This window comes from Ceratotherium simum, chromosome 8, assembly GCF_057802395.1.
Source record: "Ceratotherium simum simum isolate JZ-2026a chromosome 8, ASM5780239v1, whole genome shotgun sequence".
Lineage (NCBI taxonomy): Eukaryota > Metazoa > Chordata > Mammalia > Perissodactyla > Rhinocerotidae > Ceratotherium > Ceratotherium simum.
The window spans coordinates 82,081,799-82,107,351 of record NC_141907.1 but is presented as its reverse complement, the minus strand read 5'-3'; the positions used below and the strand labels follow the sequence as shown (position 1 = coordinate 82,107,351).

Sequence of the window (25,553 nt, the reverse complement as noted above, 5' to 3'; positions counted from 1 at the left end):
TTGTATGTGTTTAAAATTTTCCATAATAAAAAGATTTTTACTAGAAAAAATCACTATTATATATATGTACATAAGATACATATCTTTAAACTATATATATCGTTTATGTACATAATGATATTATGTAATTTCTAAATTTCAATAAGCTACAACCTACTCCTTTAAAAGGCTGCTAAATAATTTCCTTTTTAACATCTGTTAATTTCTTTTCTCTTAGCCCCACTTGACCACTGTGAACAATAATCATAAGAAGTGGAATATCAGAAGCTATATAAATGAATATATATATAAATAAAGATTTTTTTAAAATCTATATATTCTCAAATTTTGATCTTTATTAAATAATTGCCTTTTTCACCTTTGATAATTATCACAACATATAATGTTTATAGCTTTACAGAGTTTAATGATCTGTAATTTGCACTGAATAATCTACTTTCCATAGTCCACTAAAAGTGACAAAGAGCAATGTACTTATAAAAGTAATGTGGTAAGTAAAAATGTTTATAGTTACAAGATTTAACAGATAATAAGATTTATATGAAAAGAAAAATGAGAGTTTTCAAACTATTATACTCATCGATGCTACAATGGACATTTTAAGGATAAGACAGATAATTATTTGGATCAGAGTAACAAAGACTAGCTCTCAGCATAATTTCTGAAACCCACCAGTTTTTTAAAAAAATGTTTACCACATGTTGAACTCTGAGAGAAGATAAACTTCTCTGCCGCTTTGGCTGAGGGAGGCAGTGATATCTCAAAGTAGAAACTTATATTTCTTTTTACTTAAGATTCTCTTTCATTAGAAACGGAAGCCAGTTGATTGTCTGTAAATGCTCCCTTTGTCGGCACTGCAGGGAACAGGATGCACTCCACAGGCGGCTGGCCTTCCTCATGCCGTTCCCTGCATCAGTTTCTCCTCATCCCCTCCCCTCTTCTCCTCAGCTTCCTCGAACTTCCCCAGGTCAGCTTGCGACCCCCTCCTTTTCAGATCCTGGCAGCCACAAAGCTGTTCTTCTTCCTGAACAGCTTAATGTCTTTATTGAGATTTTAACACATGCTGCTGCCACTTAGTTTTCCAAGTATATGTTTGTAACTCCTAGAAGACAAAACAATCTTTGAATCTATCCCTCCATCTATTAGAGATGTCCCATAAATATGTTGCTGGATATCAAGGTTTATCCTAAGTATCCAAATAGTTTATATTAGTCCTTTTTTTTATATATATAATTTTTCCCCCCAAAGCCCCAGTAGCTAGTTGTATGTCATAGTTGCACATCCTTCTAGTTGATGTATGTGGGATGCGGCCTCAGCATGGCTGGACAAGCAGTGCGCCGGTGCGCGCCTGGGATCCGAACCCAGGCCGCCAGCAGCAGAGCGCGCACACTTAACCGCTAAGCCACGGGGCCGGCCCTATATTAGCCCTTTTGAATGAAATGTTTCCCAAACATTTTCTATGCTCTCTTGTTTCCTAGAGAATTGCAAATCTAATCCTAATAACTCAGATAGTTATTCTGGGCATTCATTTTGATGCTAAACTGTGAACCAGTAATTTCTCTCTCTCTCCCTCCCTCCCTCTCTCTCTCTCTATCACTGCTGCAGTCAGTGTCCCTGCCTCTAACAGTCTTCTAATTTTCCATGTCTGGTTCTGTGATTTGGGGAAAAAAAAAAAAAATCAACTCGTTATTCTTAACAAGGCTGTTAGAATTATTTATAAAATCAGTGAAAACCCAGAATGATGTGTATGGGTTGTTTTTTTTTTTTTTGGTTTGGTTTTTTTGTGTTTTGTTTTTTAGTGTATGGGGTTTAAAGCTTAACCTTGATCATTCCTTCAGCAGGAGAGGGCTTTTTTCTCATCCATGCATCCAGTTGAAACGCCTAATAAATGTAATTATAGTATAAATTTTCAAAATGTACACTTAATGCCTAAGTTACCCAGATATATCTCTCTTAAAATGAGAAATGAATGCAGAATCTTTATACAATACTCCAGAAACAAAATCATGTACCAATAACACATTTGGCAACATGTAGAAAACTTCCACTTAAAAACTATACTCTAAAGACATAAAAAAAAAATCTGCAAACTACTGACAGTTGTCTGCTTTCACCAAAGGCTCTCACGTTCATTCATTTTTAAAATGTTACTTTTTGAAACACTCAAGGCAACACAAGTTAAAGTATTTCTAGGGCGTCAAGCCACTGAAACAAAACTGGAATGGAAATTGACCCCTCCAAAGGAAAAAAAAATTATTTGAAAGGTTTGGAGTCTCTAACATAAGATATATAGGTCTTTACTTTTTAATTTTTTAATAATTTTTTGGTCTGAAATTATTAAAAATCTTTAAAGAATGCCAAATAATAGCATGAACAATACTTGAATTTAGAAGGCAATACAATCTGAGAAGGAAAAAAATTGCAGTTTTAAGATACATTCACTGTCTCCTCAAAAGTCTTATTAGACTGTCATTGTTTTCTAAATGCTACTGCAGCGCCCTCTGGTGGGTTTTTTTTTAACATTTTCCATCTCTTAGATCCTATTTTCTTTTTTTTCCTCTCTCTTTTTTTCTCTTCTTTTTTTTCTTTTTTTTAATTGCAGTAACATTGGTGTATAACATTATATACATTTCGGTGTACATCACTGTATTTTTATTTCTGTGTAGATTACATCATGTTCACCACCCAAAGATAAATTAGAATCCATCACCACACACCTATGCCTAATCATCCTTTTCTCCCTGCTCCCTCCCTCCTTCCCCTCTGGTAACGACCAATCCAATCTCTGTCTGTATGTGATTGTTTGTTGTTGTTTTTATCTCCTATTTATGAGTGAGATCATATGGTACTTCACTTTCTCCCTCTGACTTATTTCATGTAGCGTAATACCCTCAATGTCCATCCATGTTGTCACAAATGGCTGGATTTCATCTTTTTTATGGCTGAGTAGTATTTCATTGTGTATATATACCACAGCTTCTTTAGCCATTCATCCCTGTTGGACACTTAGATTGTTCCCAAGTCTTGCCTATTGTGAATAATGCCGCAATGAACAGAGGGGTGCATGTATCTTTACGCATTCATGTTTTCATGTTCTTTGGATAAATACCCAGCAGTGGAATAGCTGGATCATATGGTAGTTCTATTCTTAATTTTGTGTGTGTGTGTGTGAGGAAGATCAGCCCTGAGCTAACATCTGCCAATCCTCCTCTTTTTTTGTTGAGGAAGACTGGCCCTGGGCTAACATCTGTGCCCATCTTCCTCCACTTTATATGGGATGCCGCCACATCATGGATTGACAAGCAGTGCGTCAGTGCACGCCCGGGATCTGAACCTCAGGCCTCTGCAGCAGAGCATGCGCACTTAACCACTATGGCACCGGGCCAGCCCCTCTATTCTTAATTTTTTTGAGGATTCTCCATATTGTTTCCCATAGTGGCTGTACCAGTTTGCATTCCCACCAGCAGTGTATGAGAGTTCCCTTCTCTCCATATCCTCTCCAACATTTGCTGTTTCCTGTCTTGTTTATTATAGCCATTCTGACAGGCATGATGTGATATCTCATTGTAGTTTTGATTTGCATTTCCCTAATAACTAGTGATGTTGAACATCTTTTCATGTGCCTGTTGGCCATCTGTATATCTTCTTTGGAGAAATGTCTGTTCAGAGCTTTTGCCCATTTTTTTAATTGGGTTGTTAGTTTCTTTGTTGTTGAGATGTATGAGTTCTTTATATATTTTGGAGATTAAGCCCTTATCAGATGTATGGTTTGCAAATATCTTCACCCAGTTGTTAGGTTGTCTTCTTGTTTTTTTGATGGTTTCCTTTGCTGTGCAGAAGCTTTTTAGTTTGGTGTAGTCCCATTTGTTTATTTTTTCTATTGTTTCCCTTGACAGGTCAGACGTGGTACTTGAAAATATGTTGCTAAGACGGATGTCGAAGAGCGTGCTGCCTATGTTTTCTTCTAGAAGTTTCATGGTTTCAGGTCTTACATTCAAGTCTTTAATCCATTTCGAGTCAATTTTTGTGTATGGAGTAAGATAATGGTCTACTTTTGTTCTTTTGCATGTGGCTGTCCAGTTTTCCCAACACCATTCATTGAAGAGAATTTCCTTTCTCCATTGTATGTTCTTGGCTCCCTTGTCAAAGATTAGCTGTCCATAGATGTGTGGGTTTATTTCTGTGCTTTTGATTCTGTTCCATTGATCTGTGTGTCTATTTTTGTGCCAGTACCATGCTGTTTTGGTTACTATAGCTTTGTAGTATATTTTGAAATCAGGAAGTGTGATACCTCCAGCTTTGCTCTTTTTTCTCAGGATTGCTTTGGCTATTTGGGGTCTTTTGTTGTTCCATAAATAAACAGTTCCATAAATAAAAATCCATAAATTTTAGGATTCTTTGTTCCATTTCTGTGAAAATTGTTGTTGGGACTTTGATAGGGATTGCATTGAATCTATAGATTGCTGTAGAAGTATGGACATTTTAACTATGTTAATTCCTCCAATCCAAGAGCATGAAATATCTTTCCATTTCTTTGTGTCTTCTTCAATTTCTTTCAACAATGTTTTATAGTTTTCAGTGTACAGATCTTTCACTTCTTTCATTAAGTTTATTCCTAGGTATTTTATTCTTTTTGTTGCAATTGTAAATGAGATTGTATTCTTAATTTCTGTTTCTGCTACTTCATTGTTAGTGTATAGAAATGCAACTGATTTTTGTATGTTGATTTTGTATCCTGCAACTTTACTGTATTCATTTATCGTTTCTAAAAGGTTTTGGTGGATTCTTTAGGGTTTACTATATATAAAATTATGCCATCTGCAAATAGTGACAGTTTCACTTCTTCCTTTCCAATTTGGATCCCTTTTATTTCTTTTTCTTGCCTGATTGCTCTGGCTAGGACTGCCAATACTATGTTAAATAGGAGTGGTGACAGTGGGCATCCTTGTCTGGTTCCTGTTCTTAGAGGGATAGCTTTTAGTTTTTCACAAATGACAATGATATTAGCTGTGGGTTTGTCATATATGGCCTTTATTATGTTGAGATACTTTCCTTCTATACACACTTTATTCAGAGTTTTTATCATAAATGGATGCTGTATCTTGTCAAATGCTTTCTCTGCATCTATTGAGATGATCATGTGATTTTTTTATTCTTCATTCTGTTAATGTGATGTATCACACTGATTGATTTGCGGATGTTGGGCCATCCCTGCATCCTTGGGATAAATCCCATTTGATCACGGTGTATGAGCTTTTTAATGTACTGTTGTATTTGATTTGCTAGTATTTTGTTGAGGATTTTTGCAATGATGTTCATCAGTGATATTGGCCTGTAATTTTCTTTTTTTGTGTGTTGTCCTTCTCTGGCTTTGGTATCAGGATAATGTTGGCCTTGTAGAGTAAGTTGGGAAGCTTCCCCTCCTCTTCAATTTTTTGGAAGAGTTTGAGAAGGACAGGTATTAAGTCTTCTTTGAATGTTTGGTAGATCTCACCAGGGAAGCCATCTGGTCCTGGACTTCTATTTTGGGGGAGGTTTTTGATTACTGTTTCGATCTCCCTACTGGTGATTGATCTACTCAAATTCTCTACTTCTTCTTAATTCAGTTTTGGAAGGTTGTATGATTCTAAGAATTTATCCATTTCTTCTAGATTATCCAATTTGTTGGCACATAGCTTTTTGTAGTATTGTCCTATAGTCTTGTATTTCTGAGGTGTCCGTAGTAATTTCTCCTCTTTCACTTCTGATTTTATTTATTTGAGCCTTCCCTCTTTTTTTCTTGGTGAGTCTAGCTAAAGGTTTGTCAATTTTGTTTATCCTTTCAAAGAACCAGCTCTTCATTTCATTGATTTTTTTTCTATTATCTTTTTAGACTCTATTTTATTTATTTCCACTCTGATTTTTATTACTTCCTTCCTTATACTGATTTGGGGCTTTGCTTTTTCTTCTTATTCCAGTTCCTTTAGGTGCACTGTTAGGTTGTTTATTTCAGATTTCCCTTGTTTGTTGAGGTAGGCCTATATTGCTATAAACTTCCCTCTTAGAACCACTTTTGCTGTATGCCATAAATTTTGGCATGTCGTATTTTCATTTTCATTCATCTCCAGGTATTTTTTATTCCTTCTTTGAATTCTTCATTGACCCAATCATTTTTCAATAGCATTTTGTTTAACCTCCACATATTTGTAGCTGTTCCAATTTTCTTCTCCTGTAGTTGATTTCTGGTTTCACACCATTCTGGTCAGAAAAGATGCCTGGTTTTATTTGAATCTTCTTAAATTTATTGTGACTTGTTTGGTGGCCTAATGTGTGATCTATCCTGGAGAATGTTCCATGTGGATTTGAAAAGAATATGTATTCTGCAGTTTTTGGATGGAATGTTCTGTATATATCTACTAAGTCCATCTGGTCTAATGTGTCATTTTAAGGCCAGTGTTTCCTTACTTATCTTCTCTTGGGATGATCTATCTACTGGTGTAAGTGGACTGTTAAAGTCTACTATTATTGTGTTGCCATCTCTTTCTCCTTTCATGTCTGTTAATAATTGTTTTATATATTTAGGTGCTCTTATGTTGGGTACATAGATATTTACAAGTGTTATATGCTCTTGTTGAATTGTTCCCTTTATCATTATGTAGTGCCCTTCTTTGTTCCCTTGTTACAATTTTTGTTTTAAAGTCTCCTTTGTCTGATATAAGTGTTGCTACCCCAGCTTTCTTTTCATTGCCAATTGCATAGAGTATCTTTTTCCATCCCTTCACTTTCAGTTTGTGAGTGTCTTTAGGTCTGAAGTGTGTCTCTTGTAAGCAGCATATATATGGGTCTTGTTTTTTTATCCAATCGGCCACCCTAAGCCTTTTTATTGGAACATTTAGTCCATTGACATTTAAAGTAGTTATTGATAGTATGTACTTATTGCCATTTTGTTACTTTTTTTCTGGGTATTTTAGTAGTTCTTCTCTGTTCCTTTCTTCTTCTCTTGTCGCTTCCCTTGTGGTTTGATAATTTTCTTTAGTATTATGTTTGGGTTCCTTTCTCTTAATTTTTTGTGTATTTATTATAGGTTTCTGGTTTGTGATTACCATGACGTTCATATATAATAACCTACATATATAGAAATCTATATTAAGTTGATGGTCTCTTGCTAAAAGCTCTATTCTTTTACTCCCTTCCTCCCACATTTTATGTTTTTGATATCACATCTAACTTCTTTTTTGGGCATGTGTATCCATTACCCTCTTATCATGGAAATAGATAATTTTAGTACTTTTGTCTTTTGACTTTCATATTACCTTCATAGGTGGTTGATCATCTACCTTTACTGTATATTTGCCTTTACCAGAGATTTTGATTTTGTTTTTGTTGTTGTTGTTTTGGGGGGTTTTTTTGGATAATTTTCTTATTCCTATTTGTGATCTTTTCTTTTCCACTTAATTCCCTTTAGCATTTCTTGTAAGGCTAGTTTGTTGGTAATAAAACTCCTTGAGTTTTTGCTTGTTGGGAAAATCTTTATCTCTCCTTCCATTCTGAATGATAACCTTGCCAGATAGGGTATTCTTGGCTGTAGGTTTTTTCCTTTCATCATTTTAAATATATCATGCCACTCCCTTCTAGCCTGTAAGATTTTTGCTGAGAAGTCAGCTGATGGCCTTAGGGGGTTTCCTTCGTATGTAACTTGCCTTTCTCTTTCAGTTTTTAGGATTCTCTCTTCATCTTTAATTCTTGACATTTAATTATAACATGTCTTGGTGTGGGACTCTTTGGGTTTATCTTGTTTGGTGCTCTCTGTACTTCCTGTACCTGGATGTCTGTTTCCTTCCTTAGGTTAGGGAAGTTTTCAGCTATTATTTCGTCAAATATGTTCTCTGCTCCTTTGTCTCTCTCTTCTCCTTCTGGGACACCTATAATATGGTTGTTAGTGAGCTTTATGTTGTCCCAGAGGTCCCTTAGACTGTCCTCATTCTTTTTAATTCCTTTTTCTTTTATCTGTTCAGCTTGGGTGATTTTCTCTAGTTGTTTCTCTGGCTCACTGATCCATTCTTCTGTATCATCCACTCTGCTGTTGATTGCCTCTAGTGAATTTCTCATTTCCATTACTGTGTTCTTCATTTCTGGTTTGTTCTTTTTTATATTTTCCAACTCTTTGTTGAAGTTCTCACTGAGTTCATCCATTCTTCTCCCAAGATCAGTGAGCATCCTTATCAATATTATTTGTATTCTTTGTCAGGTAGATTGTTTACCTCTGTTTCATTTAGTTCTTTTTCTAAGGATTTGTCCTGTTCCCTTATTTGGAACATATTCCTTTGTCTCCTAATTTTGCCTCTTTCTCTGTGCTTATATCTATGTATTAAGTAGATCAGCTACATCTCCCGATCTTAGAGAGGTGGCCTTATGTGAGAGACGCCTTATGAGGCCCAGCAGTGTGCTTCACTCTCGTCGCCAGTTCCAATTGTTTCAGGATTGTTCCCTGTGTGGGCTACGTGTGTCCTTCTGTTGTGGCAGGGCTGTTCTTGCTGCAGGTGCCCGGGGAGGCTGGGCTGTCCCCCTGGCTGGCTGGTTGTAATACTCAGCTGTGTGTGGCTCTATGGTCCCTTCAGTCACTTATCGGGCATGGGGAGCCCCAGCACAGTTAGCTGCGAGGTCTAATAGCACATTCCTATTGCAGTTTTTCTGTTAAGTGAGTAGGCCACCAGCATGGCTGGTTGCTAGGCTCAGGGGATTACAATTGCTGTTGGCCTCCAGCCTGCAAGGCTATCGTCAGCTCTCTCAGGCATGCAGGTGAATGGGGCCAGCCCCAGGCATGGGAGCACCCAATTGTTTTAGGCATTGGAAGATGGGGTCCAATCCCTATGTGGCTGTTTGAGACGCACAAGTCTGCTGCAGCTGACAAGCCCCACCACCTGCAGGCTCACACACCCCATCAATGTAGTCCTGCCCCATGAGCACACCCTGACCCACTGAAGCAGACCCAGTTGCCCCACTGCAGAGGCCCCACACACTCCACCAATGCAGGCCCGCCCTTTGCATGTGTCCTGCCCCACAGAGGTGGACTCACTTGCCTGGCTGCAGAGGTTCCAGACACCCCACCTAAGCAAGCTGACAGGTAGCCCGAGGGCCTGCTGTTGATTAGGGCCAGTCCCTACAGAGGGCTGCTTGCCCTGGCTGAGCTGGATTAAATCAGTGCTCTAGTGCATGGGGTAGATCCCTGCACTAACAGGCCAGGGAAAGAACTCCAATAGTGTCTGCCAGCATCTGTCAGCATGTCTGTACTAGGTCACAATAATGACTGTCACCAATGTCTCAGGCCCTGGGGAGGTGGTCCCAGCCTAGGCAGGTCTCACCTCTCACTGAAATGCACCCAGAGCCTATCATGTGAGTGTCCTTTCACCAAAGGACTGTGCACTTCTCTTTCTGGTGATATTAGGTTGCTTTCCAAAACGTGTAAATTTGTGTGTGGGCCCTTTAAGAGCAGGCTTTTTTTCCCCCTTATGTCCAGTAGCTTTCTGGGGTATTCCCCCTTGTTGTTAATAGCCAACAAAGACAGATATTATGATACTTGTCTCAGTTGTGCTGAGTCCAAAAGCTGCTTATTTTGGTAAAGCTCTCCTGCTCAGATCCCCCACTCCTCCAGAAAAGGCTTCATACCTTAAGATTGCTCCCAGCTCGCCATGGAGCACCATGGCTAGAAGGTGGCTTTTTCTTCTCTATAAAGGAATTTCTGCCTCTTCCACCTCAGTCAGCACTGTCCCTTGTTGTAGGAGTTCTTTTTATCCACTTTTCAGTTCTCTCTCAGGGGTAATTGTTCCAAGAGTAGTTGTAAATTTGTTGTGTCAATGGGAGGAGGTGAGTTCAGAGTCCACCTACACCACCATCTTGACATCAGATCGTATTGTTTGAATTTTAAATATCTAACTTTTTAATCAATTAGAATTTATTTTTGCATGTGGAATAAAGTGACAAATCAATTTAGTTTTCATATTTCTAGACACTTGTCCCAACACCATTTATTGAATAATTCATGCCTACCCAATAATTTAATAGGCTTCCTTAGGGCATAATAGATTCTTATATGAAATAGGATCAATTTATGAGTATCAAAAGCAAAATTTCTCAGACAAATTTTTCTCAAGCTTGTGCTACATTTTATTAACTTTCTACAAGGGCACCAGCAAGGTGACTAAAACAAGTGTGTCAGTACAAAAATGGAGGGGTTATATGGCAGAAGACAGAACGCTTACATAAGCAAATCGCTTATTTTTAAGAAAGATTTCATTCATTTTACTAGGTCATAAAAACATCATGTCTGTATCAGCTGTTACGAAAGTATGTAGTGGGATGGTCCATTATCCTAGGTGCTAGCATTAAGCTTTTCTGGTATGTTTTAGAATGATTTTGTCAGTTAATAAATCATTGATATTTTGATGAGAGTTATATGAAACCATTTATTTGGCTTCGGAGACTCCAAATGCTCCCAGGTTCTCTCCTATTTTACTAGCTGCCTCCTTTCAGTCTTCTCTGCTGGATCTTCTTCCTTGTCCCAAACTCTAAATGTTGGTGAGCCCCAGGCATCTCTAGCCTCCATAGATGAGCTCATCCAATCCACTGGTTTTACATTCCATCTATCTGCCGATGGCCTGAGAAGTTGAGTTTTAGATTCATAGCAACTGCCTGCTCAACATCTCCACTTGGAGTCTGATAGACATTTCAAACTTAACATGTTCAAAACACAGCTCTGGATTTCAATCCCGCAACTCCTGCTCCTTTCCCAGTCTTCCCTACGTCAGTTAACTAACACTGTGATCCAACCAGTTGCTTCAACACAAAACCTAGGGGCCAATCTTGATTCTTCTCTTTCTTTCTCCCTCTTACCCAACCCATCAGCAAATCTTTTAGGTATATCTCCAAAATATATCTGGAATCCACTTCTGATTCCTCTACCCCTACTACCCTAGTACAAGCCTATTTTTTCCAGTCTCAATTATTGAAATAGCCTCCTAACTACTCTTACAATTTTCCCCCCACTTCTACCCTGTCTATTCTCAGCACTGAGACAAGACAAATCTTTTTAAAAATGTAATTAGTGGGGCCAGCCCGGTGGCATAGTGATTAAGTTCACGTGCTACACTTCGGCAGCCCAGGGTTCACAGTTTCAGATCCCAGATGCAGACCGACACACCGCTCATCAAGCCATGCTGTGGCGGCATCCCACATACAAAATAGAGGAGGATTGGCACAGATGTTAGCTCAGGGACAATCTTCCTCAAGCAAAAAGAGGGAGACTGGCAACAGGTGTTAGGTCAGGGCCAACCTTCCTTACCAAAAAAAAAAACAATGTCATTAGATCACATCCTCACCTGATCAAAATCTTCCAATGGCTACCATCAGACTTAGGACAAAACTTGAAACCCAAAGTCTTTATATGGTCTACAAGGCCCTATATGATCAGCCCACATTACCTCTGTCCTCATCTCCTACTAGTCTCCCACTTCACTCACTCTGCTTCAGCAGCACCAGATTACTTGTTGCTCCTGGAAGGCATCAAGCATGTTTCCACGTCTAGGTCTTTGCATTTGCTGCTCCCTCTGCAAGAAACACTATTCCTGCAGACAGCCACGTGGCTCTGTGTTACACTTTATTCAAATATCTGCCCAAATGTTACTTCCTCAGAAGCCTTTCCTGATCACCCTATTCTAAATAGCATCCCCTCCTTTCATTCTCTAGCTCTTAACCCTCTTTTATTTTTATTCAAAGCACATACCAGTACCTGACATTATAGTATAGTAAGGTTTTATTTGTTTGGTGTGTCAACTCCATAAGAATCTAAACACCATGTGGGCAGAGTCTTTGTGGTATTCACTGCCCATATGGTTATCCTAGTACCTAGAATTTTGGTAGGCATGTAGTAAGTGCTCCATAAATACTCATTGAATGTCTTGATTAAACCTATGTTATTTTGAAAATATTTAAGTACTTATATTTCTTTCTGCTCAGGAAGACAGTATATTTTTCCATTTTCTTAAACTTTAATGAATATATCTCAATAAAATTTTGCTCTTTTCTTTGAATAGATGAAAGACATTATGCATTAAGGCTACTTCTAAGATGTTTTATATTTTTTCTTGCTACTGTGTGTGGGCTGTCTGTATTCATTTTTTCTCACAACTCTCCCAAATCTTTTTTAGACCATTTCAAAGCTTTTCAAAATCTTTATAAACTATTTCAAATGTTTATACATATTTATATACGTTTATATTTATTACATATATTTATATATATTACATATTTATATTGAAAAGTTTCTAGCTGATTATTTCAATTATATTGGAATGCTTTTGATTTCTGTTTATCTTACATTCATCCCATTGTGTTTAATCAATTTTTAAATTATATCTTTGGACTTATATGATTTCATCCCAAAATAAATATCACTTTATCTCTTTATTATTAATAATATACCTTCAATTTTGTTTCACATCTTATTGCATTAGCCATAACTTTCAGAACAATATTAAATAACATTCCTTCTTTTGTACATATTCTTAATGGGGATATAACTAATGTTTTACTATTAAATATAATGCTGGCTGCTGGTTTTAATCTTAAACTTTTTCTTACATTAAGGAAATATTTTATTCTATTTCTACTCTTAAAATAATGTTATTAGGGATTGATGTTGAATCTTATCAAATAAATTTTAAGCATCTATACAAGCAATTATTTTTTTTGTATTTGACGTAATAATTTGATGTATTATATTAATAGCTCTCCTATTATTTAATGATTCCTACCTCCCTAAAATAAATTAGCTGAATATGGTAGCTTATTCCTTTATATACTGCATAATGCATCTGGTAATATTTGTTTTGCAAAGTTGTTGTCATTTTCTGTCTCTCGATATGTACTGCTGGGTATTTTAATTCAGAGTGTTCTTGCTGCTCTTTCTTCCCTGTCCTGTCTACCTGCCCTTTCACTATTACTACCAACTCTTATTATTATTGGCCAGTAGATAATAGGAAGGAAGCCATTACTTCTGCTTCAGTCTTGTCTCAAAAATGAAAATAGCCCTGTCATCTTCTTAATGAGTAAAAAGGACCAAGTGGTGACCATCTACAGAGGAGGGGCCCCATCCAGCTGGGTTAGCAGGACATCACCTTCTCTTATAGATAAAAGCCAGTCGAGCCTCCCCTCGACATTTGCTAAGGGGAACTGCCATTTGTGGAGAGCCTTTTCTTGTGTCAGGCACCTTGCATGTTTCATCTCATCAGACTTCACACTAATCCTAGGAACTGGATAGTAATATTCATTTTACAGGTGGGGAAACTAAAGCAGGGAAGGGTTAAATAATCTGAACCAGCTCCAACAGCTGTTGGGCGGCAGAGCTGGAATTTAAACAGGGCTCTCTGGCTCCCAAGTCCACTCTCTTTCCAGACAGTGACAAGGCTCACAGGGCAGCAGAGCTCTGAAGGAGCAACAGCTCAGTAAAGGGAATAAGATATTGCCATAGACCACCACCCTACAAGACAGGATATAATGACTGCCATAAAAGAGGTCAAGTACAATGTTTTCCATTGTGCTTCAGAGTCACTTGGAGAGCTCTGGAGAGCCTTTAGGAAGGAGGTGGCATAGAATGGGGAGGGGGGTCTTCTAGGCCGAGAGAGCAGCAAGGGTGAAGGCACATAATCAGGAAAGCACAGGACATGATTACAAAAGAAAGAGCAATGCTCTTTGGTGGGTGGATTGTGTTCATGCCGCTGTGTAATTGAAGATGAGCCTGGAAACTTAGATTGGGTTCCTATTGTGGAACCTAAATGATAGATGAAGGGATTTGTTTTGAAAGGGTAGGCAGCAGGAACCATGGCAGTTATTCAAACAAGGGGCTATCAAACTCAGATTAGTGTGGATCAAAGAGGGTAAGGATGGGAGAATGAGACCCCTGTAGGCGGCTATAAACAACACAGACAAGAAATCAAGGGAGCCTGGTTTGAAGAGTAGCAGTAGGAAGGGAAAGCTGGGACCTGATTTAGGATCAGAGACAGGGGTAGGTTTGTCAAATCTGCGCAGATAGGATGCTGGGAGCACAGGGAGTGGCAGAATCAAAGATGCCTTCAGGTCACTGGGAGCCTGAGACCCTGGGAGAAGGTTTGTGCCGCTACCAGATGGAGTGATATTGGAGGCAAGGCTGGCAGGTGGGCAAAGAGCTGCTGAGACACCCAGATGGAAGGCAGTTGCTTCTAGAGAGTTTGATTTGTAGTTATCTGCCTAAAAATGATAACTGATATTGTCAGAGGTCATTAATGTCTTTTAAGAGGATGGAGAAAAAGAGAGAGAATAACAATTTCCATTTTTATCATAGTTGACATTTTACAAAGTACTTTCCTATGCATTATTCCATCTGATTCTCCAACATTTTCACTGAAGCATAGCTTCTTGAGGGAGGGCCGTTTTTCACACTCTTTGAGTGCCTTGCAGATAGCAGGCCTTCCAGTAACGCACCCTGTTAGGCAGGCAGGGAAGAATTTATTACCTCATTGAAAGAATCACGTGTTATAGATACTATTTTTCTGACTTGCTTATGAGAATCTTCATAAGATTCATCTTCATAAGCAAGTCAGAAAAATCTTGAAGAGTCATAGAATCTTCAAGCTGAACATTATCTTAAGGATGGATGGTAACGGGCAGAGGAATGTCCTTGTTCTTAGCAGATACTTGCTGAAGTCAGGGGTGAACTTCATGAGACATGCAACTTCCTTTAAAATGGCTCATCAAAAAGTGTGTGTGTGCACTCACGCGCGAGACAGAAAGTAAACATGACAAAAAATATTAATTGGTACATCTAGGTGAAGGACATAGAGGTGTTCATTGTCCTGTTTTTCAAATTTTGAAATTGAGAAAGTTTTCAAAATAAAAAGTTGGGTCAAGAAAGATGGATGGTTTCCGATTCCAAATTCAATAAGTAAATTACTTTTTAAAAATATGCCTAAGAGCTGGTCAGTCAAACTTGGGTTAAACACCTTCACAGGCCAATTTTTTTCCTTATAATTAAAGCCAAGGTCTGCCTCCCTAGTCCTGCTCTCTGGAGCATCACAGAGTAACCTCAGGCCCTGTGACAGTTGAAAACAGCTGACATAACCCCTTCTCCCCTACCACCGTGGCCTCTTTATTCCTAATTAAATATCTCTAAGCATACTTTAATTCAATATTCCACATGCATTCTGAAGAATACACTTATTCTGAATAATATACCAGTAAATGCACGCTGTTTTATATACTCTTTAGTCAGTCATCTCCATTGTTGACAAATATTGAGCTTTATAAAATCCCAAAATATTTCCTTTCTGGAATGCTATTAAACCAGATTACTCTTATTCTACCACTCTAAACCCAAGGACAGACCGTGTATCTTTTCTGAAGTTTCAAGGTCTCTTTAGAAGGAAATTATAAGTAAATAAGGCATTTAATAATATAGAAAAAATTATATCCTTATTTTATTATTATTAAATAACATTTATAACCCCTTTCTCCATTTCTGCCAATAAAATTCTGTTCTATAGGCCTGCTTATAATGTAGCCAATAAAATTTTAGAACCTGACCTTAAAAATGAAAGTCCTTATAATTAACCAAAGGAGTTTGAGAAAGAGATGTCCCTTCTTGTAGCTATGAAAAGAGAAATTCAATTCTGCATCATAAGCTGCTTCAAAAAACCTGGCTTGATAAGGTATTAAGAGTGTTTCCAAGGATATAAATTTGTGCTCCTTAGCAATATGCAGACATGTGAATATTCCTAACTGTTCCTAGAATGTCTTCTGTTTTTTGTTAAAAAGAAATTCATTGTGTGTTAATATAAATGTTATTTGAACCAGAAGGTCTTGTAAGACTCCAAAGGCTTTAGAAAGTGTTGCCTTGTCCTGTGAAAATAACCTCCAAGAGGAATCTGCAATTCTGATGGTCTTACTGATAAGGTTTCAATCTGGTAATAATATTGTAATTGACATCTCTATATTTCTAAGCAGTCTTTTAATTTTTCTTCCAAATTAGAATTATTAGCACTTTCCTTTTCTTCCACATACATAACATGGAATTAACTATTCTATAATAATGTAATAATTAAAAGCCTATGCCATTGCTATATTTAATTTTTTTTAATCTGAGAGTCTGAATCTATGTTTCATTTATATTAATAAATCCATGGATGATGATACAAGGAAAAGCATATCAGATAGGGAAAACCACACTAGATCCTGAATAAGGGTGGATCCCAATGACAACAAATTTCTGCCTCCTCCATGAAGAAAGGGACCCAATGTAATCAATCTGTCACAGAGTGGCTGCCTAGTCTCCCTTAGGTATTGTAGCATATTGGGGACCCAGGGTTGGTAGGTGCTGCTATCAATCTGGGCATTCAGCAGTGGCAGAGCCAGAATAGTCTTGATAAGGAATGTCTCTGCTGTTGGGCCCATGGTCACCTCTATAGCCATTACATTTATAAGTCCACTGAGTAAGCACTTGGGTGGCCTACTGAACAACATCCCCAGGATGGATCACTTTGTTCACCTGATTATTGTCAATCTTTTCCAAAATCAGACCTTGTGGTGAGATTCACTTGGAATATAAGTATCCTCACACTCAGTGCCCATCATGTAAGGTCCATCCACATTTATCTCTTTTCCTTACTACCAATCTTACAACCTCATTCCTTCAAAGTCCCTGATCATCTGACCAAATCATTAATTACTGTCTATTAATGGCTGTAGATCCATACCTCAGGCCATTTCATTCCTGTCAAAGAGGACTCAAAGAGATATAATGCTTGAAGTTCTGTACCTCAGCAAGATTTACCAAGTCTACCCCTACCAACTGCCAGAATATTGTGCAAAGCATTGGAAACCAAGCTGAAATTCTCTTCCTCCTCTATGAGCTGATCATAGGAAATCTCCCCAAGGGATGGAAGTGCATTAGGAGTGTGAGACAATTGCTCAGGCAATTTACTGTGCCTTCAGGATCTGCTTTGGTCCAGTCCTACATACATCACTTCCACTTGATAATGCCATCTTCCTGGGCATGTCTAGCCTTATAATTCTGTGGATCAAATAATACCCAGTTCATGGTGAGAAACTCAGATGGCGTGATCACCTAGTGTCCCATGGTCAGGCATTTTTAATCAGAACAAGGACTGAAGGGAGCATGACTTTGCTCTAAAACTTCAGGTTCTCCACCATGATTCTACTATTGGAGCTTGCCACAGGCTCCAGACAACATCCTGCCATGACACTTAAAAAACATTCTGTCCATAAAAGGAAAGCATGCAAGTCACCTCACAGCAGTCTAGACCAGCTGGGGAGACTCCTGCTTTAGGCTCTACTCAAAACTGGCAGTTTTTCAGGTCACACTATAAACGAGAGATGGAGTTGCCCACACTGGTTGCCTACTCAGTAGCCATTCCTCAGTTCTCTCTTACAAACAGAACCCCAATTTTATTCAAGAATCAGGCAATAATGAGCTCAGGGAAGGTGGGACTCTCCCTCAGCTGCAGGAGTTAAACCATAACTGGTCTAATCCCATTCCCCTTTGCTAGTGACTGATTTGGGTAGACACATGATTCCATTCTGGTGAGTGAGACATAGGGGGGGAAGTCTGCTGTGGGACTCTGGGGAGAAATTTCCCTCTTGATTTAAAAAAAAGAGGGTGGGGAGGGTAAAGAGAAGACCTTTTCCTTCCTGCCTTTGGATGTTGTCATGTAAGGACATGACAGGCTGGAGCTGGCATCTTGCAACCATGATGGAAAAGACAAGGGAATGGCAGACACGCTGAACTCTAGGTTAGAGCCCTAACATTACTGAGCAGCAGAATTTACCCACCTCCCTCTAGACTTTTGGTTATATGACATAATATCATGTGATATTAATATAATCATAATTACAATTAATCATTCCTTTTAATTAATATAATAAACCAAATTAAGATAACTGGGTTATGTTAGATATTTATTATTTTTCTTAAAGATTTCTTTTTTTTTTTTTGCTGGAGCTAACACCTACACCAATCTTCCTCTGAGCTAACATCTGTGCCAATCTTCCTCTGTTTTTTAGTATGTGGGCCATCAGCACAACATGGCTGCTAACAGAGCAGTGTAGGTCCATGTGGGGAACCAAACCTGGCCCGCAGAAACAAAGCACGCCGAACTTAATCACCTAGGCCACTGGGCCAGCCCTAGCCTTAAATTTTTTATTTATTTTTTATTAAATTTTTATTTCCAGATTCCAAAGAAAACATTTTAAGCTTTTTGAGTGGTTTTCTTCTCTTGGCTTCAGATGAGGGGGAAGTGCTTCCATCACTTTTACCAGGAGGTGGGAAGGGCATTTATGGCACACCGACAACTCTCTCCAAAGAAATTCTCCCTCCCAACCATTTCCACCCTTCCCCATGAACTCTTTACCCTCTCTTATGAAGTTCAGAGATAGGAGATGAGCTAATGCTGGCAGAAGAAATTTTCTTAGCATGCCCTACATAAGGTAGTCGAGAACCTTGCCTTATAAAGTGGTGATAATTTTGGGATCTATATTGCTTGGCCTTGGAGTTCTTAGCCAAAATTGAGACAATATAAAAAGTCCCATCTTAATTTCCCGTTACATTTAATCATGAAATTATATCTTGTACTTCTCCAGCCTGTCAGGTTTTCCAGAGTCCCAGAGTCTCCAAAGTTCCTGTCAGGAAAAGATATGCTCAGGTTACTTACAATAACGGATAACTTACAATAAAATTACTACAATAAAATTACTACAAAAAAATAAGGAAAATTTACTTCTTCAGGATCAAAGAGACACCCTGAAGAGTCTCTGACCTCCCAATTCTGTGATATGTGTTGGTCTTGAAAAGTAACAGGAAAAATTGCACAATTCAGATCTGCAGCTGCAAACTAGATGTCCATCTCTTCTGTATGCCATGTGTATGTGTGCTTTCCCAAGAGAAAGGGTTTGATAGTTTCAATACCTCTCAGTACAAAACCTCAGTATTTAATAGAATTAGTACCAACCACTTCTGGCTCCCTCATGTTCAACCTATCTGTGGCTGCTTTCAGCTCAGACAGTTTTCTGTTCCAATTCATGGGGACTATAGCAGTGGCCCTCTCTACCTCTCTATGGAGTATGTACCCAAGCAATGTCAAATAGCGCTGGAAAAAAACAAAAGCCAGTTCTGCTCAAAACGTAGCAGACATTTTTGGCTTCATGAACTTTTCCTTCAATTCATTCAGTACTTGTGAGTTCTGTGAAATATGCTTCACTTTCTGAAATCTATATGATTATGTCTAGTATATACATACTTGTCTGTTACAAAGTCTAAAACACCAAGTCATTTTCACCTAATGAGTCCTTCAGTTCAAAATAAGCTATTGATATGATCACATGATTTTTCTTCTTTAGCCTGTTGATATGATGGATCACATTAATTGATTTTCAAATGTTGAACCAGCATTGCATACCTGGGATAAACCCCACTTGGTCTTGTTGGATTCAATTTGCTAATATTTTGTTGAGGACTTCTGCCATCTAGGTTCATTAGAGATATTGGTCTGTAGTTTTCTTATAATGGCTTGTCTGATTTTGGTATTAGGGTAAGCTGGCCTCATGGGATGAATTAGTAAGTATTTATCTCCCTTGGCTTCTATTTTCTGGAAAAGACTGTAGATAATTGGTATTAATTTCTTCCTTAAATTGTTGGTAGATTTCATCAGTGAACCCATCTGAGCCCAGTGCTTTTCGTTTTGGAAGGCTATTAATTGCTGAGTCAATTTCTTTAATACATATAGGCCTATTCAAATGGTCTATTTTTTCTTGTGTGAGTTTTGGACAGATTGTATATTTCAAGAAATTGTCCATTTGATCTGGGTTATCAAATTTGTGGGCATAAAGATGTTCACAGTATTACTTTATCATCCTTTGGATGTCCATGGGATCTGCAGTGATGTCCCTTTTTTATTTCTGATTAGCAATTGCATTCCTCTCTTTTTTTCTTAATTAGCCTGGCTAGAGGCTTATCAACTTCATTGATCTTTTCAAAGAACCAGCTTTTGGTTTTGTTGATTTTCTCTACTGATTTCCTTCTTTCAATTTCATTGATTTGTATTTTAAATTTTATCACTTCTTTCTTCTGCTTAGTTTGGATTCAACGTGCTCTTCTTTTTCTACTTTCCTAATGTATAAGATTAGATGATTGATTTTAGATCTTTCTTCTTTTCCAACATATGCATTCAATGCTATAAATTTCCCTCTAAGCACTCCTTTTGCTACATCCCACAAATTTTGTTGTGTTTTCGATTTCATTAGGTTCCAATATTTTTTAATTTCTCTTGAGATTTCTTCTTTGACCTATGTGTTATTTAGAAGTGTGTGGTTTAATCTCATAAATTTTCAGATTTCCCAGCTATCGTTCTGCTATTGATTTCTAGTTTAATTCCATTGTGGTCAGAGAGCATACATTATATGACTTTTATTCTTTTAAATTTGTTAAGGTGTGTTTTGTAGCCCAGAATGTGGTCTATCTTGCTAGATGGTCCATGTGAACTTGAAAAGAAAATGCATTCTGCTGTTGTTGGATGAAATAGCCTATAGACATCAATTATATCCAGTTGATTGATGGTGCTGTTGAGTTCAACTATGTCCTTACTGATTTTCTGCCTGCTGGATCTGTCCATTTCTGATAGAGGGGTGTTGAAGTCTCCAACTGTTATAATGGATTTATCTATTTCTCCTTGCAGTTCTACCAGTTTTTGCCTCATGTATTTTGAAGCTCTGTTGTGAGGCACATACACAGTAAGGATTGTTACGTCTTCTTGGAGAATTGACCCTTTTATCATTATGTAACGCCTCTGTTTATCCCTCATAATAGTGCCTGCTTTGAAGTCTGCTCTGTCTGAAATTCACATAGCTACTCTAGCTTTCTTTTGATTAGTGTCATCATGGTAAATCTTTCTCCATTCCTTCACTTTTAATCTGTGTCTTTATATTTAAAGTGGGTTTATTGTAGACAACATATATTTGGGTCTTATTTTTTGATCTGTACTGACAATCTGTCTTCTAATTGGTACATTTAGACTATTGATATTTAAAGTGATCATTGATATAGCTGGATTACTATCTATCATATTTGCTACTGTTTTCTATTTGTTGACCTTGTTCTTTGTTACTAATATGTCTTCCCCGCTTTTTCTGCCTTCTCTGGTGTTAATGCAGCATTTTATATGACTCCATTTTTTCTCCTTTCTTAGTATATCAATTATACTTCTTTTTATACTTCTTTTTAGTGGTTGCCCTAGAGTTTGCAACATATATTTACAATTAATCCAAGTTCACTTTCAAATAGCACTATACTGCTTCATTGGTAGTGCTAGCACCATACAAGTAACAAAATAATCCTAATTCCTCCCTCCTGTCCCTTGTATCATTGCTGTCATTCATTTCACTTTTACATAACTATAATTATCAAATAGATTTTTGCTATTATTTTGAACAAATTGTTACCACATCAATTAAAAATAAGAAAAATAAAAGTTTTTATTTTACCTTCACTTATTTATTCTCCAGTGCTCTTCCCTTCTTTATATAGATCTGAGTTTCTGACCTATATCATCTTCCTTCTCCCTGAAGAACTTCTTTTTTAACATTTCCTGTTAGGCAGGTCTACTGGCAACAAATTTCATCAGTTTTTATCTGTCTGAGAAAGTTTTCATTTCTCTTCCACTTGTGAAAGATAAAGTCACCAGATATGGAATTCTAGGCTGGACATTTTTTTCCCCCTGAGGAAGATCGGCTTGAGCTAACATCTGTTGCCAATCTTCCTCATTTTTTTTTTTTTTTGCTTGAGGAAGATTTGCGCTGAGCTAACACCTGTGCCAATCTTCCTCTATTTTGTATGTGGGTCACCGCCACAGGCTGGCCACTGACAAGTAGTGTAGGTCCGTGCCCGGGAACCAAACCTAGGCTGCCAAAGTGGAGCATGTCAAACTTAACCACCAGGCCACAGGGCCAGCCCCCAGGTTGGACATTTCTTTCTCTCAACCCTTTAAGTATTTCACTCCACTATTTTTTTGTTTACATGGTTTCTGAGGAGAAATCAAATGTAATTCTTATCTTTGCTCCTTTATCCATAAGGTGTTTTTTCCCTCTGGCTTCTTTCAAGATTTTTTTCTTTATCTTTGATTTTCTGTAGTTTAAATATGTTATGCCTAGGTGTAGTTTTTTTGGTTTTTTTTGGGGGGGGGTTGGCATTTAGCCTTCTTGGTGTTCTCTGAGCTTCCTGTGCCTGTACCTGATATTAGTTAGGGGAAATACTCAGTCATTATTGCTCCAAATATTGCTTCTGTTCTTTTCTCTCTTTCTTCTCCTTCTGGTATTCCCATTATGTGTATGCTACATCTTTTGTAGTCATTCCACAGTTCCTGGATATTCTTTTCCATTTATTTTAGTCTTTTTTGTCTTTGCTTTTCAGTTTTAGAAGTTTCTATTGACATATCTTAAAGCTCATAGATCCTTTCCTCAGCTATGCATAGTCTACTAATAAGCCCATCAAAGGCATTCTTCATTTCCATTAAGGTGGTTTTTATCTCTAGCAATTCTTTTTCTTTCTTCCTTAGAATTTCCATCTCTCTGCTTACATTATTCATCTGCTCTTGCATGTTATCTGCTTTTTCCATTAGAGCCCTCAGCATATTAATCATAGTTGTTTTAAATTCATGATCTGATCATGCCAACATCCCTGCCATATCAGAGACTGGTTCTGATGCTAGCTCTGTCTCTTCACACTGTGTTTTTTGCCTTTTAGTATGCCTTATAATTTTTTGTTGGAAGGAAGACATGATACACTTACCAGGTAAAAAAGGATTAAATAGGTCTTTACTAACATAGTGGTAAGATGTGGGAGAAGGGGAAGTGTTCTATAGTCCTGATTAGATCTCAGTCTTTTAGTGAGCCTGTGCCCCTGGTTGTGAACTTCACAATTTCTTCTCAGTTTTTTTTTTCCACCATCTCAAGTGGTACAAGATCTCTAGAGGGTGCTGAAGTTGGGTATTTCCCTTCCCCAATATCAGTTAAACTCCGATAATACCTCAGTAAGTTAGGCTCTGGTAAAATAGTCTCTCTTAAGAGCAGGCCTTATTAAGAAGAACAGAATGCTCTGGCATATTTCAAAATGGTTCTTTTTCCCCTTCCCCTAGCAGAAGCATGAGGGACTTTTCTCCAGTCTTCACTGTGAGAAACTGGTAGAGCTCCTAGAGGTAAAAGTCACAGAACTGTGGGAGCCCCTCTATGACTGTATCCCTCCGGAGTTTTTAACTTTCAGACTTGTCCACAATGAGCCTCGAGCAATTCATCAATTACACTTCAGGTTTGCTATCCCCAATACTGGGTCCCATGGAGATGGGTTTCTGCTCTGGTAAGTTGTGCTTCTCTGGATCCATCTGTCTGTCTCTCCAATTCTGGGGTCATTGGTTCGCCCTGTGATCTCACTTCTCTAATGGATCTAAGAAGAGTTGTTGATTTTTCAGTTTGTTTAGCTTTTTACTTGTTGCTAGGATGGAGTAATAACTTCCAATTTTGTTACATGTCAGACTTTTAGTTTCCAGTCTGACATGTAACAAGATTGGAAGTTATGTTCCAACAAGCAAGGCACCATAAAAACTCAAGTGTTTCTTCCCAGCAGATAGACAATATATCTGCAACAGGGAAAAGGAAATTAACTCTATGCTAAAAGGTCTTTTTTTCACTAGAAAAATGCTTGCTGCATTCCAAGCAGAAGTTCTATCATATACAAAGGTCTGGAATCAAGAAAGAGGACAGTCCTTTTAAGGAACTGAAAATGTTCCATAAGGTTGGTGTGAAACTTGTGTGACAGAATAGTAGAAAATAAGGATGGAGATGGGCCAGCCCCGTGGCTTAGCGGTTAAGTGCGTGCGCTCCGCTACTGGAAGCCCAGGTTCGGATCCCGGGCGCGCACCGACGCACCACTTCTCCAGCCATGCTGAGGCAGCGTCCCACATACAGCAACTAGAAGGATGTGCAACTATGACATACAACTATCTACTGGGGCTTTGGGGGGAGAAAAAAGGAGGAGGATTGGCAATAGATGTTAGCTCAGAGCCGGTCTTCCTCAGCAAAAAGAGGAGGATTAGCATGGATGTTAGCTCAGGGCTGATCTTCCTCACAAAAAAAAAAGAAAAGAAGGATGGAGAGACAAGCAGGAACAAGCTTATGTGGGGCATGGCTGGCCCAGCTAAAGTTTGGATTTTATCCCTCTCTCAACCCTTGAAGATTCTTAAATAGAAGAATTTTTTTTTCTCATGAAGTCTAACTACTTATCTCAATGCCACAATCTGATGACAAACAGAACAAATTCCTATTCTTTCACGTGAGTGTTCTTAAACTGTTTGACAACAACTATTAGTTTCTTGGATCTTCCCTCCCTCTAAGCAAAGTATTCTGAATTTTTTCTAACCTTCCTTGTGTCTGTCATTTCCTGTTGGCTATTAGCACTATATTCTTTATGTTAACATACAATGGCTTTATTATTGCTATTTCAAAAAAATTTTATAAATAAATATCTTTAAAATTTGTGTTTTAATTTCTAATCTGGTAAATATCAATAGCTACAACCCACATAAACAAAAGCTTTTTGGAGTGCTCAATAACTTTTTTTTTTTTTAGATTTTTTATTTATTTATTTATTTTTCCCCCCAAAGCCCCAGTAGATAGTTGTATGTCATAGCTGCACATCCTTCTAGTTGCTGTATGTGGGACGCGGCCTCAGCATGGCTGGAGAAGCGGTGCATCGGTGCGCGCCCGGGATCCAAACTCGGGCCGCCAGCATCGGAGCGCGGGCACTTAGCCGCTAAGCCACGGGGCCGGCCCCTCAATAACTTTTAACAGAATAAAGAGCTTTTGAAACCAAAGTGTTGGAGAACCACCAAGCTATATTCTTCTGGTTCCCTATGTCAACCTATGGTCAACTCTCTCTCTACTTTTATATTACACTTTTCCGGAGAAAATTGCAAAGCTACACATAGGTATAGATAATAGCATATTTTTTTTTATAATTTTATTTATTTATATTTATTATTCCCCCCAAAGCCCCAGTAGATAGTTGTATGTCATAGTTGCACATCCTTCTAGTTGCTGTATGTGGGATGCAGCCTCAGCATGGCCGGACAAGCGGTGCGTTGGTGGGCACCCCAGATCCCAACCCAGGCCGCCAGCAGTGGAGTGCTCGCACTTAACCACTAAGCCACGGGGCGGGCCCAATAGCATATTAAATTATTATATGCTCATAGCCAGCTTCAACAATTATGAACATTTTGCCAATCTTGTTTCAACTATTTCTCCTTAATATTATTATTTTATTTGGCTTATTATTTTATTTTGAGGTATGATTAACATATAACATTATATTAGTTTCAAGGGAACATAATGTTCCATATTTCTATATATTGTGAAATGATCACCAAAATAAGTCTATTTATATAGATAACATCCATCACCATACACAATTACAAAAAAATTTTTTTCTT

General features: G+C 38.0%; 1 protein-coding gene across 1 annotated transcript in view; it reads right to left on the bottom strand.

Annotated features, from left to right (window-relative positions):
* Nucleotides 1-18,456: 18,456 nt before the first annotated feature.
* The window catches only part of METAP1 (methionyl aminopeptidase 1), a 94,408-nt gene continuing 87,311 nt past the window's right edge, over nt 18,457-25,553 (bottom strand). Inside the window, exon 11 of the mRNA XM_087434628.1 lies at nt 18,457-18,702. Within this exon, the coding sequence (XP_087290754.1) occupies nt 18,668-18,702 (35 nt within the window). The 3' untranslated portion in view covers nt 18,457-18,667. The remainder of the gene's footprint in view (nt 18,703-25,553) is intronic.